Here is a 13,115-nt window from a genome sequence, read left to right as displayed (position 1 = left end):
TCTATGTAATTAGAAGAAGGTACATGACGTACTCGTGGACAATGGTTCGGCCTTGAACATCTGTCCACTGAGCACGGCCACAGCTATTGGTTTTAGTCCCAGTGACTTCACCCCATCTGATCAAGGCATCATGGCCTATGATAACTCTCGATGAGATATAGTTGGAACTCTGTATACTGCTATCTTTATGGCCGGTGAAACCTTCGATGTCGAATTCCAAGTACTTGACATCAAGTCATCTTTCAACTTGCTGTTAGGACGACCTTGGCTTCACACAGTAGGGGATGTCCCTTCTTCTTTGCCTCTGCAGCTTAAATTCATAAAAGGTAGCAGAGTTAGCACAGTTCGTCGTGACAAAGACTTAAAAGTTGGTGCTATCTTATCTGATCCCCATGGCAAGTCAGCCGAAGGTACTATCTACCTCAATGGGTTCCACCTCGATGTCACCCATATCAGCTGGGAGCAAGTCAAGAAGGAATTGGTTCCACTCCCTCACGATATTAATCATGTTGTATCCACTATGCTCAAAATTAACGAATACATCCCCAGAATGGGATTAGGACGATATCAACAAGGAGTAGTCCAGTTCGATGATTTGCATTTTCCTTCCAATGTCGGTACAACTGTGAAATCCCGAAGGGCAACAACCAAGAGGGGGGTGAATTGGTGTTGTCAAATTTTTCTATTTAAAAAGCTAAGGCAAGTGAGTTTTGCCTAAATAGTTCCAACCCTTGTTCAAGTTATATTAAAAATAAAAGGGAAAGAGATTACCAACACCACAAGAGAGAGGAGAAAGAGTGAGGAGACCACACGATGATTTATACTAGTTCGGTCACAACTTGACCTACTCCACTGCCCAAGTACTTCGCTTTTCCTTGGGATTTTCTCCACTAAGGTGAAACTCCTTGACGCCATCTCACAAAGCGTATACACATTCACCACCTCCACAAGGGGACACAACCTTGTATAACAAATCCACCTCCAAAGATGTTCTTTTTCGTTGCACTCCGACCTTGAAGTAGGAAACTCCTCTTTGCAATCTCACATACACATGAACGGAAGAAGAAAGGAAAATGAAGAACACTCAAGCCTCTTATAGGCGTATACAACTCTCAAAGCTCACAAGACTCCCAATGATTAACACTAAAAGCTTAGGGAGAACCTCTTGACAAGAAATAAATGCAAGTTTAAATGCTCAAGAGATTTGAAGAAGAATCCTTTTGATTTTCAAGAGAAAAGCTCTAAGTTTGATATTCAAATATTCAAAAGGTGCTTATAGAAGGTCTTTGATGGGGTTTAAATAGCCCTAGTTCATTTGGGAGAGAATAAGGGCAAAACTGTAATAAAACTAGGTGGTTGCACCTACCCACTGTACACCCCAACGTCTCTTTTGCGAGTCCGCCGCGGTCGACCGAGCCACCGTGGTCGCCCGCCCATATCGGGCGCCCTTTTTAAATTTTAAAATCTTTATCACTGCGGTCGACCGAGGTAGTCGCGGTCGCCAGCCGATAGCTTACTATTTAAGAAATATTTTGGCTTAAAAAGGTTACATGGTCGACCGGACCTTCGCAGTCACCCGCCATGGGCTTACTGTTTCTAAAATTCATTTTGCCTAAAAACTTTTTTGCGGTCGACAGAAGGGTTGGCGGTCGACCGGCCTGATAAATTTCGAGATGTCTTGGAATTCCAGTAAACATATTGCGGTCACCCAGCATGTCCTTGTCGACCGGCCCTGAGTGAAAATATGTTTTTAACTTTGAAATTCAGGGGCTTTTGGGCCATGGTCTTTGGCTTTAAACATGTGTTTTCAAATACATTTATGCACTTAGAAAAATGGTTTTAGAGATGATTTGAAAACATTAAATATGCAAACACAAAATGCCAGGAGGACTCCCATGCATTCTATGAACTATAACCTTGGGTCTTCTTGATCTTCAACCTTATTTAGCGCTTGCACGATCTTCTCCTTGTCTTGAGATAGTCTTCAAATATATTCTTGCACTTGTGGATCCCTTGATTCTTCAATACACCATATGGCTTGAAGGGAGACACCAAGACTTGACTTTCTCCAAGACTAGCCCTTGATTTTCTTGCTTCAAGTGTTGACATGAATGGACCATGTCTTAAACACAACACTTGAACAACCATTAGCAAACTACCATCAATTTGGGTTTGTTGATCATCAAAACAAGAGAGGGTTGCACCCTTGGGCTTACAAACTGGTTTGGGCTATCACAACACATATCAGGAGGAACAAGATATGGACCGCAGTCTAGCCCGAAGAAGGTCATACAGAAAAGCTGGTGAGGTCATGCCTATGCCAGAAATCGAGCAAACCCTGAATGGTCAGTTTTGCCGAGAAGGCGAAGACTTCCTTTACTATGGTTTCCCAGAGTGGTCTACACATCCCATCACGGGCGACCAAGTTCCTGGGTTTCAGATTTTCTTTGCTACGGGTTGGCCAGGCGAAGAAGATGACATTTGGTGCTGAAAACAGTACAGGCGTGCAGAGACTTTGAAGTTTGATTCGACATATTACATTGAACCGGTGCTGATGAGATCAATGTTCCGAGAAGACCTTCTGACAGTCTGCATGATTAGGGAACCCGCTCTGGTGTTCTCTCCTCAAAGTATGATTACCAATGCTGGCAATTCAAAGCTCTCCAATTGGACAGACACCTTCATCCCACTCCTCACTACAGCTATCCCTTCGGATGTAGATTTCTCATCCTCTGAGTCAGACTCTTCTTCTGATTCTGACTCATCTTCTGAAAATGTTTCAAATGTAAATGAGCCTGAAGAAGGCGCGTCAGTTAGTTCTTCTGATGTATCTTTTTAATCAATCAAAGAACTTTCTCAGTACTCGCCTTTGTCTCTTGATAATTTTGAAACTAATGCTTTAAATAACATCGAACGAACCTCCTCAGACGAGGATGCTGACGAAACTCCCCTCGAGATTAAAAAACTAATCAAATGAAGGGAGCAACGTCGAGCAAAACCATTAGAAGATGAGTTTGAAACTATTAACATAAGCACTGAATCCCTCCCTCAGAAGATTAAGATTGGCAAAACCTTATTCCCTGAAGAGCGTGCAGAATTAATCAAATTGTTAAAAGAATTCAAAGAAGTCATTGCCTGGTCATACAAGGATTTGCCAGGATTAAGTGAGGACATTCTCCAGCATCATATCCCTCTCTACCCGGAAGCTAAGCCGAAGAAACAAAAGCTCAGAAAGATGAGGCCTAAATGGCTTCTTAAGATTAAAGATGAGGTGACAAACCAGTTGAAAGCAGAATTTCTAGAGGTTGTCACATATCCCAAGTGGTTAGCAAACATTGTCCCAGTACCTAAGAAGGATGGAAGAGTGCGTTGTTGCGTCGATTCAGAGATCTAAATAAAGCTAGTCCAAAGGATGACTTTCCTTTGGCCCACATTGACGTTCTTGTCGATAACACGACAGATCATGTCTTACTCTCATTTATGGATGGTTTCTCGGGGTACAACCTGTAAGCCCAATGGTTCCCACCTTGGCAATTCCCATCTTATTTTGATGATTCCAATACACAAGTGATTTAAGATCACTAATGTGTTTGATTGTTTAAGTTGTAGATCTTAATTGTGCTAAGACAACATTGCTTGGATTGAGGCCAAGAAGATCTCATTGGACCACATCATGAAGGCCAAAGTCATCAAAGTCCAAAGACGAATAAAGACTTGAAAAATCGCATTGAAGATCGAAGTCAATTTAGATTGTAAAAGATCCAATCTTAATTTAGATTTTAGAGGCATAAATTAAGTAATCTCACACCCCCTAAAATGTATAAGTGATTGTCCTTGTGGTATTCCAACACTTTGGAACTCTCATAACAATCACAAGTTGGTGAAATATTGGAAGCCCAGAAACAAGAGTTGAAAATCTGCTGCTGATAGACTTCTCGGAACTCCGAGAGAATTCTCTTGTGAGGGATTTTTAGTTCTTTCTTTCCTATTTAAGAACTTTGTATTGGGCGAGTGTTCGGAGAAGCGTAGCCCTCTCTCCGTGGTGAAGATCGCCACCAAGGTTAAAGGCGGTTGGAATTTTGTAATCGGCATTGATCTTCGCCGAAGTTAAGAAGATCACATAGTGAAGCCATCAACGAGTTTTTTGTTGGTGGAGTGGAGTAGGCCTCGCGTTTTGAGGACCGAACCACTTTAAATCTCGGGTGCACTCTCTCTTTAACTCTAGCACTTTATTTGCATTGCACCTCTAGATTTAACTTGTGTGCTTGAATTTCATTATTGATCTCTTAATTTCCAAATTAGGTTTGAGTTTTTCAAAAGGTTAAAACTTGCTAGCAACCTAATAATTTTCACTCCTCATAGTTGCCATTTCGGGACCACCCTTGGATTTTCACAACCAAATAAAGATGGATCCAAAAGATAAGAGCAAGACAGCGTTCACTACACAATGGGGAACCTATTGATACAGGGTGATGCCATTCGGTCTCAATAATGCTGGTGAAATAAACAAGAGGGAGGTGAATTGATTTTAACACTAAATTAGCCTTTTTGAAAATTAATTAGTTAACCCTAATTTGAATTTTCTTTTCTTAATTAGATTTTGGTTAGTTCAATTGAGATTAACGCAAATAGAAATATCAAACCAAAATTAAGAATGAAAGTGCAAGAATAAGAAAGAACACACCGATATATAGTGGTTCGGGCAAAGCCCTACTCCACTCTTTTTAAGATCGTCCTTAAGGATTTCCACTATTGGAGACCTCCACGATGCCCGGCTCCTAGGCGATTACACTTCCAAGGGATATTAAATAAGGATGCCGTTACACCGTTACACCGACTCTCCTTCTTCGCTGAGTTCTAAGCGATTGCTCTCTAGGGTATTAAGATAGGATGCCCTAGCCACCTTTACAATAATGGAAGATGAAGATTTGCTTGGCTTCTTCTTGAAAGCTTGATGCACAATGTAGTCCCTTGATAGCTCTCCAATGTAGGTTGCAAGTGAAGGCCTAAATTCAAACTCAAAAGATTTGCAAGTTGCAAGGCAAGTTTGGGGAGAAGAAAACAATTTCTCAAGCTAAAAGGATTTGCAAGTGTTTGAAAGCTTAAGGATGATTTTTCAAATGTTCAAAAGAGAGAAAATAATCCTTTTGATGTTGTATATATAGCCTCTCATCAAAATATGACCGTTTGGGGGTGTTGATATCAAAAATCACAAATTTATTCAAATCCCAATGGCTATTTTCTAAGCTGCTGCGAGGTTCTCGGAGCTCCGAGAAATTCTCAGAGTTCCGAGAGAACGGTCATGAAAAGAAAATATTCTACTGGACCATTTCTCGGAGTTCTGAGAAAATGGCCAGAAGCTACTGGACCATTTCTCGGAGTTCCGAAGAACTCTCGGAGTTCCGAGCTTCGAGCTCCGAGAAAAATCTCGGAGTTCCGAGAAGCCTAAAACAAGCAGAATTTTGAGATTTTATTGCTTATCTGATTTTGGGCTTTTGGAACTCAACTCCTATGATAATTTTGGAATGTTTATGAGGGTCCCAACATGTTGGTACACCACATAACCATTCACTAATCCATTTTAAGTTCTTAAGTGTTTTTGAAAAACTCTTTTAAAACACTTTGCCTTGACTTGGAAATCTAAAGAGAAAGGATGTACAATGATACATATGTAACCTTCAACTTCTCTTAGTCTTGGTCTTCAATTGATCTTCCATCTTTTGTATGCTTGCTTGAGAGATAATGTGAGCTTCACTTAGCTCCTTTGACTCTTGTGTTGGTACATCTTCAAGCATGACCATGTAGTGTGTTGGTTTCTTTAATGATCAATCATATCTTAAACACAACACTTCAAGGCAAATTGATTAGTATTCAATAACACAATCAATTATTTTTAGAATCATCAAAACAAGATAGGAGAGTAGACCCTTGGGCTTACAATCTCCCCCTTTTTGATGATGACAAACAAAATTGATTATGAGGTGTGTGTGGAGTGACATAGTAGGCAAGTGAATGTTGGAACTCCCCCTCAATATATGCACATAGATAAATTATAACAATTAAAAGCATATGGTGCATATAGTCAATTGAATAGATAATCAATTTCAAACTTCTCCCCCTTTTATCATCGACAGAGAGGGTGAACTAAAATATACAGCAATTTTGGAGTAAATGAAGATTGAGTTAGGTACTCCCCCTAAATCAATGCTTATGGTATAAAAATATTTAGCCAAGTAATGCACATATACCTGTTCATGATCGAGATGTTGACAAATGTCAAATTGTTAGGTATTTTTAATTAAAGTGAAGGTACCTCTCCAACTTAGAAAACTAAGAAGGCTAAGAGTATTAATTGAGTGATTTTTAAGATTAATATTTGACATCTCATTCATGCAGATACTACCAAACAAAGATGATATATATATAAATACTATATAGATAGGCTGGTGAGAGGCACAAAGTATTTATTTGGCAATTTCTTTAACTTGATCCGCACTCCAAATGTTGAAGGCACTTCTGATATAACATATTCTATCATCACTAAGGGGTTTTGTAAAGATATCCGCCAATTGATCCTCAGTGTTGATATATTTTAAGCAAATATCCTTTTTTTTGTGAGTGATCTCTAATGAAGTGGTGCCTAATCTCAATATGTTTTGTTCTAGAGTGTTGTATGGGGTTCTTTGTTAAGCTTATAGCACTGGTATTGTCACATTGGATGAGAATATTTTCCATTTTAATTGCATAGTCCATCAATGTGCTTTTCATCCATAAGACTTGTGCACAACAAGCTCCAACTGCCACATATTCTGCTTCTGTTGTGGACAGAGCTACTGAATTTTGTTTCTTGCTAAATCATGAAATAAGTGATTTTCCCAAGAATTGACCCCCACTAGTGCTTTTCCTATCCACTCTACATCCAGCAAAGTCTGCATCTGAATATCCAATGAGAGTGAAGGCAGATGATCTTTCATACCATAGTCCTAGACTTTGGGTTCCTCTTAAGTACTTGAAGATCTTCTTGACTGCCGATAGGTGAGACTCTTTTGGATCCGATTGAAATCGAGCACAGAGACAGACAGTAAACATAATGTCTGGTCTGCTGGCTGTCAAATAGCGTAAGCTACCTATCATACCCCTATACATCTTTTGATCTATAGATTTTCCAAATTCATCTATAGATTTTCCAAATTCATCTTTTTCTAGCTTAGCAGTTGTATTCATGGGAATTCTTGATGTCTTACTGCTATCCATGCCATACTTCTTTAGTAACTGCTTTGTATATTTTTCTTGATTTATAAATATCCGATTTTGGTATTGTTTAATTTGGAGTTCTAAGAAGTAGGTTAGCTCTCCCATCATGCTCATTTCAAATTCATTTTTCATTAGAGTTGCAAATTCATTACACATTTTTTGATTAGTTGAGCCACATATAGTGTCACCCACATAAATCTGGACAAGGAGGATATCTTGATTTTATCTTTTGATAAATAATGTTTTGTCCACCTTTCCCATCTCAAATCCTTTTTCCACTAGAAAAGTGCAAAGCCTCTCATACCAAGCTCTAGGAGCTTGCTTTAATCCATATAAAGCTTTATCAAGCCTGAAGACATGATTTGGATGTTTGTAGTCTTCAAAACCTGGAGGTTGCTCAACATACACTTTCTCTTGGATATAGCCATTTAGGAAGGCACTTTTAACATCCATTTGATATAATTTAAATCATTTATGAGATGCATATGCCAAGAGTATCATAATAGCTTCCATACGGGCAACAGGAGTAAAAGTCTCATCATAGTATATTCCCTCCTCCTGATTGTACCCTTGGGCTACAAGCTTAGCTTTATTTCTAGTGATAATTCTATTTTCATCCAATTTGTTTCTATACACCCATCTCGTGCCAATGACTAGATGATCACTAGGTCAAGGCACTAGCCTCCACACCTTGTTCCTTTCGAATTGACTCAACTCTTCTTGCATAGCCATCAACCAATATTCATCCTTTTCGGCTTCCTTGATGGATTTTGGTTCTAATTCGGATAGGAACGCCAAGTTGTTACTCACACTTCGATAGTATGATCTAGTTCTTACTGGCGATGTGGCATCACCCAAGATTTGGGATTCAGGATGATCTACCAATATTCTCCTATCCCTAGGTAATGAGTCATCATCTTCATTTTCTACATCCTCACTAGGTAATGTATTACTTGTAGATGCATGGGGAGGAACATTTGTCTTAGGTAAGAGATGTTCAATAGGTTCATCCTCATCATGTGGCATTTCTTGAGGTGTTGGCTCTCTCTAATCAAATGTCACATGCATGGATTCTTCTACAACTAGGGTTCTTCTATTAAATACTCTATATGCCTTGCTATGTGAAGAATACCCTAAGAATATGCCATAATCCGACTTCTTATCAAATTTGTGTAAATTATCTTTAATGTTTAAGATGAAGCATTTACATCCAAACACTCTAAAATAGCTTATATTTGGTTTCAAGTTTTTCCAAAGCTCATAAGGTGTTTTCTTAGAAATTGGCCTTATATATACCCTATTTATGATATAGCAAGCGGTGCTAACCGCCTCCGCCCAAAAGTATCTAGGGAGATCATTTTTATGCAACAAAGTTCTAGCCATTTCTTGGAGGGTTCGGTTCTTTCTTTCTACAACCCCATTTTGTTGAGGTGTCCTAGGTGCCGAAAAATTGTGTTTGATGCCATGTTCATTACAGTAAGTGTCAAAATGTATATTATCAAATTCCGTTCCATGGTCACTTCTAATGTAAGATATGGCAATACCTTTTTTATTTTGTATTTGATTACACAATTTAAGGAAATTTTTATAGGTTTCATCTTTATGTGCTAAAAATATGACCCATGTAAATCGTGAGTAGTCATCCACAACTACAAACACGTACCTCTTTCCACCTAGGCTACTTGTCTTCATTGGTCCAAAAAGATCCATATGAAGTAGTTGCAAGGGGTAGGTGGTTGAAATCATATTTTTAGGGGCAAATGAGCTTTTTAATTGTTTTCCTAATTGACAAGTTCTACAAATGTGATCTTTGGTGTATTTGAACTTAGGCAATCCTCTAACAATTTGACATTTGTCAACATCTCGATCATGAACAGGTATATATGCATTACTTGGCTAAATATTTTTATACCATAAGCATTGATTTAGGGGGAGTACCTAACTCAATCTTCATTTACTCCAAAATTGCTGTATATTTTAGTTCACCCTTTCTGTCGATGACAAAAGGGGGAGAAGTTTGAAATTGATTATCTATTCAATTGACTATATGTACCGTATGCTTTTAATTGTTATAATTTATCTATGTGCATATATTGAGGGGGAGTTCCAACATTCACTTGCCTACTATGTCACTCCACACACTCCTCATAATCAATTTTGTTTAGAATCATCAAAACAAGATAGGAGAGTAGACCCTTGGGCTTACAGATGGTGCAACGTATCAAAGGGCTGCAACTACCCTCTTTCATGACTTGATTCACAAGGAAGTAGAGGTATACAATGATGACATGATTGTCAAAGCCAAGTATCGATCAGACCATGTCCATATTCTGAGAAAATTCTTCGAAAGAATCGCAAAATATAAACTCCGACTTAACCCAAACAATTGTGTTTTCGGAGTCATTTCTGGGAAACTGTTAGGTTTTCTCGCCAGCCACAAAGGAATCGAAGTAGATCCTACAAAGGTCAAAGCGATCCAGGAGATGTCGTCTCCCCAAACAGAAAAAAAATTTAAAGGATTCTTGGGAAAAGTTCAATACTTGAGCCGTTTCAACACTCAGCTTACCAATACGTGCTAGCCAATCTTCAAGCTTCTGAAGAAAAATGTGTCCAAACAGTGGAACTCTGAATGTCAGCAAGCCTTCGAAAAGATCAAAGAATGTATGGTATCACCTCAGTTTTATCACCAACAGTCCCTGGGCGGCCGTTTCTCCTTTATCTTTCAAAGACAGATATGTCTCTCGGATGTATGTTGGCGCAAGAAGATCTGGAGACAAGAAAAGAAATGCCAGTTTATTACCTCAGCAAGAAGATGTTAGATTATGAACTAAATTACACTCAACTGGAGAAAACTTGTCTAGCATTAGTGTGGGCCACTCAAAGGCTTAGACACTACTTGCTATCACAAAGAATCTACCTCGTCTCTCGTATGGATCCGATGAAGTATTTGTTCGAGAAACCAGCCATGATTGGCAGAACCACATGTTGGTTGTTGTTATTATCAGAATTTGACATCACATATGTCACCCAGAAGTCTGTTAAAGGCAAAATCATTGCAGAGCAGTTAGCTGATGCCCCACTGAAGATGCGGAATTGAGTCATGAGTTTTAAGACAGAATCATGACAATCAGAGATATGCATAGTTTTACAACATGGACCATGTACTTTGATGGAGCATCCAACTCGAAAGGCAAAGGGGTCGGTATTGTCCTTATTTCATCTCAAGATGAGCACATACCAATTTCCATCAAATTAGACTTTGACTACACCAACAATGTTGCTGAGTATGAAGCCTGCATAGCCGGTCTGGAAGCAGCCCTATCCTTGGAGGTATAAGACCTTGATGTATACGGAGATTCTTTGTTAATCATCTATCAAATAAATGGAAAATGGCTCACCAAAGAGGATAAGTTGGTTCCATATCACACTTACCTTACGAGCCTGACGAAGAGTTTCCACAATATCAGCTTCACCTACATCTCTAGATTGAGAAACAGGTTCGCTGATGCGCTAGCCACTCTTGCGTCTATGGTTGATATCCCGGTTGGGGTTAAGGTCCGTCCTTTGGCAATAAAACGACACGTCGTCCCGGCACACATACACATGGTTCAGATAGCAGCCAGATGTTTAGTTAGGAAACCTTGGTATTTCGATATCAAAAATCTTATATTCGGTAGGGGAAACCCCCCAGAAGCCTCTTTAACAGAAAGAAGAGCGTCACAGAAACTGGCGTCCAGGTATGTCATTTGTGGAGGAGACCAATACCGCAGGTCATTTGATGGAGTCCAGCTCCTTTGTGCTGATGATGATAGAGCAGCAAAAATCTTAGAAGATGTTCACTCAGGTGGCTGTGGTCCTCATATGAATGGCAAAATGTTAGCACGGAAGATCCTTCATCTTGGTTACTTCTGGACTACCCTCGAAGCAGATTGCTTTTCATTTGTCAAAACATGTCACGTATGTCAGATCCATGCTAACCTGATACATGTGCCGCTGTCGGAGCTTCACTCGCTCACATCTCTGTGGCCATTCTCAGTCTGGGGTATTGACATCATTGGTAAGATCTCTCCCAAGTCATCCAGTGGGCACTAATACATACTTGTCGTAATCGATTGCTTCACTAAATGGATCGAAGCACAGTCGTACACTTCAATATCATCTGCATCAGTCACAAAATTCATCAGGACCAACATCATCTGTAGATATGGAGTCACTCACGAGATGATATCAGACAATGGTTCACATTTCAAGAAAGAAGTAGCATCGTTGTGTGCAGAATTCATAATCAAACACCATAAGTCTTCTCCATACAGACCTCAGACTAATGGTTCTGTCGAAGCAGCTAATAAGAATATCAAGACTATTCTTTGGAAAATGACCCGATCGTACAAAGATTGGTCGAGTAAACTCCCGTCCGCACTTTGGGCATACAGAACGTCTATCCGCATATCTATTGGAGCTACTCCTTATTCACTCACATATGGCATGGAAGTTGTTCTGCCCATCGAGTTGATAATTCTGTCACTCAGAATCCTGATGGAAAGCGATCTACTGGAATCGAATGGGCTCGTATTCGTCATCAAGAGTTGTGTATGTTGGATGAGAAAAGGTTGAAAACAACGTACCATGTACAAGGCTATCAGCGCATATTAGAAAGAGCTTTCAACAAGAAGGTTCGAATCCGTGAACTCAGAGAAGGGGATATGGTGCTTAGGGAATGTCGAGCTTCTATCTTCGATCCACGGGGAAAGTTTAGACCTAACTGGTCTGGCTCCTACGGTGTTGATGAAAGCTTGCCCGGAAAAGCCGTCAGACTTCTTGACCAAAACGGGGATAGAATTCCTGAACCCACTAACCTCGATCAGTTAAAAAGATAATACTCTTCGAAACAAATCAAAATTCAAACTGCGCGGATCTGATCCCATCCTCTTTGGGGTATGTAGGCAACCTGACAAATCCAAGTTCGGTCACTCTTTTGGCACAGCCCAAACAGAACCCATCACATTACCCCTTTCAATCCTTTTTCCCATAGAAAAGCCTCGAACTACGCGGACCTAATCCAAACCCTTCTTTGGGGTACGTAGGCCACCTGATCATCTCGGGTTCGGTCACCATTGGTAAAACTAATAAACATTTTCAATATCCCCACAAATCGCCCAAATGTCCATAACAAGAAGATCTGCTAAGTTGAAAACCTGAAATGACAACTTAGGCAAAAATGAGGATGATCATACCTGTAGGAACACACCTGAAACTTTGTTCCTAGCAAAAATTAAGGTATAAACGATCCGTCAAGTTGAAAATTAGCAAAGGACGACTTGATTGTTGGCATGGTATATCTTCGGAATGACCAGTCACAGATTTCTCTAGTCCAAAACAAAATGAGTTAATATTTCAAACAATTTAAAGGGTCTCTGGATCATGATTAAAAACCACGGGCAGGGAACACTGCCTATGCGTAAGAACATTTAAACTCATCTATCTAGGGTTCCGACTTACCTAAATAAAACAAAAGCATTTATTTCATTAAAGTCAAGTCTCCCTCATTTCCTCCCTACATGGGAATTCAGAAGAAGAAGAAGAAATTTCATCTTTTCCTCTCAGCTATTGTAGACACCCCATTTCAACCAGGCCCTAAAGTCCATAAAATAGAGTCGCGGTCTCAGAGTTGAAGAAATCCTTGAAGAATGGACCCAAAATGAGAAGAAAGCTTGAATTTTGAGCACCTTATTGCGCGCATTTGTGGGTTCAAATTGCCCAAGAGGTTGTTTGCGTTCCCGGGATTACCCCTGCAAAATTTCATGGTAATCGGGTGAAAAATGTAAAATAAGACAAGCAGGGATAGTGCGAGTATCAAAATG

At 39.7% G+C, this 13,115-nt stretch overlaps 1 protein-coding gene across 1 annotated transcript; it reads left to right on the top strand.

The window, feature by feature from the left end:
* The first annotated feature begins 10,374 nt into the window (after nucleotides 1–10,374).
* LOC143888404 (uncharacterized) lies at nucleotides 10,375–12,131 on the top strand. Its single transcript, XM_077392811.1, has 3 exons — nucleotides 10,375–10,584; nucleotides 10,705–11,211; nucleotides 11,688–12,131. Exons 1-3 carry the CDS (start codon nucleotides 10,375–10,377, stop codon nucleotides 12,129–12,131), a joined length of 1,161 nt encoding a protein of 386 aa, XP_077248926.1.
* The last annotated feature ends 984 nt before the right edge of the window (nucleotides 12,132–13,115 follow it).

Source organism: Tasmannia lanceolata, unplaced genomic scaffold (assembly GCF_043159265.1).
Source record: "Tasmannia lanceolata isolate RefF3 unplaced genomic scaffold, GAP_Taslan_0.1 ptg000002l, whole genome shotgun sequence".
NCBI lineage: Eukaryota > Viridiplantae > Streptophyta > Magnoliopsida > Canellales > Winteraceae > Tasmannia > Tasmannia lanceolata.
This window is presented reverse-complemented; position numbering and strand designations above follow the sequence as displayed.

What these genes read in the sequence shown, in the direction of transcription:
- LOC143888404 (XM_077392811.1), top strand. Translation starts at nt 10,375, where the DNA reads ATGACAATCAGAGATATGCATAGTTTTACAACATGGACCATGTACTTT. An exon ending in AAGCAGCCCTATCCTTGGAG is followed by an intron (nt 10,585 to 10,704) that starts GTATAAGACCTT and finishes AGCCTGACGAAG; the next exon opens with AGTTTCCACAATATCAGCTT. An exon ending in CATTTGTCAAAACATGTCAC is followed by an intron (nt 11,212 to 11,687) that starts GTATGTCAGATC and finishes TTGGGCATACAG; the next exon opens with AACGTCTATCCGCATATCTA.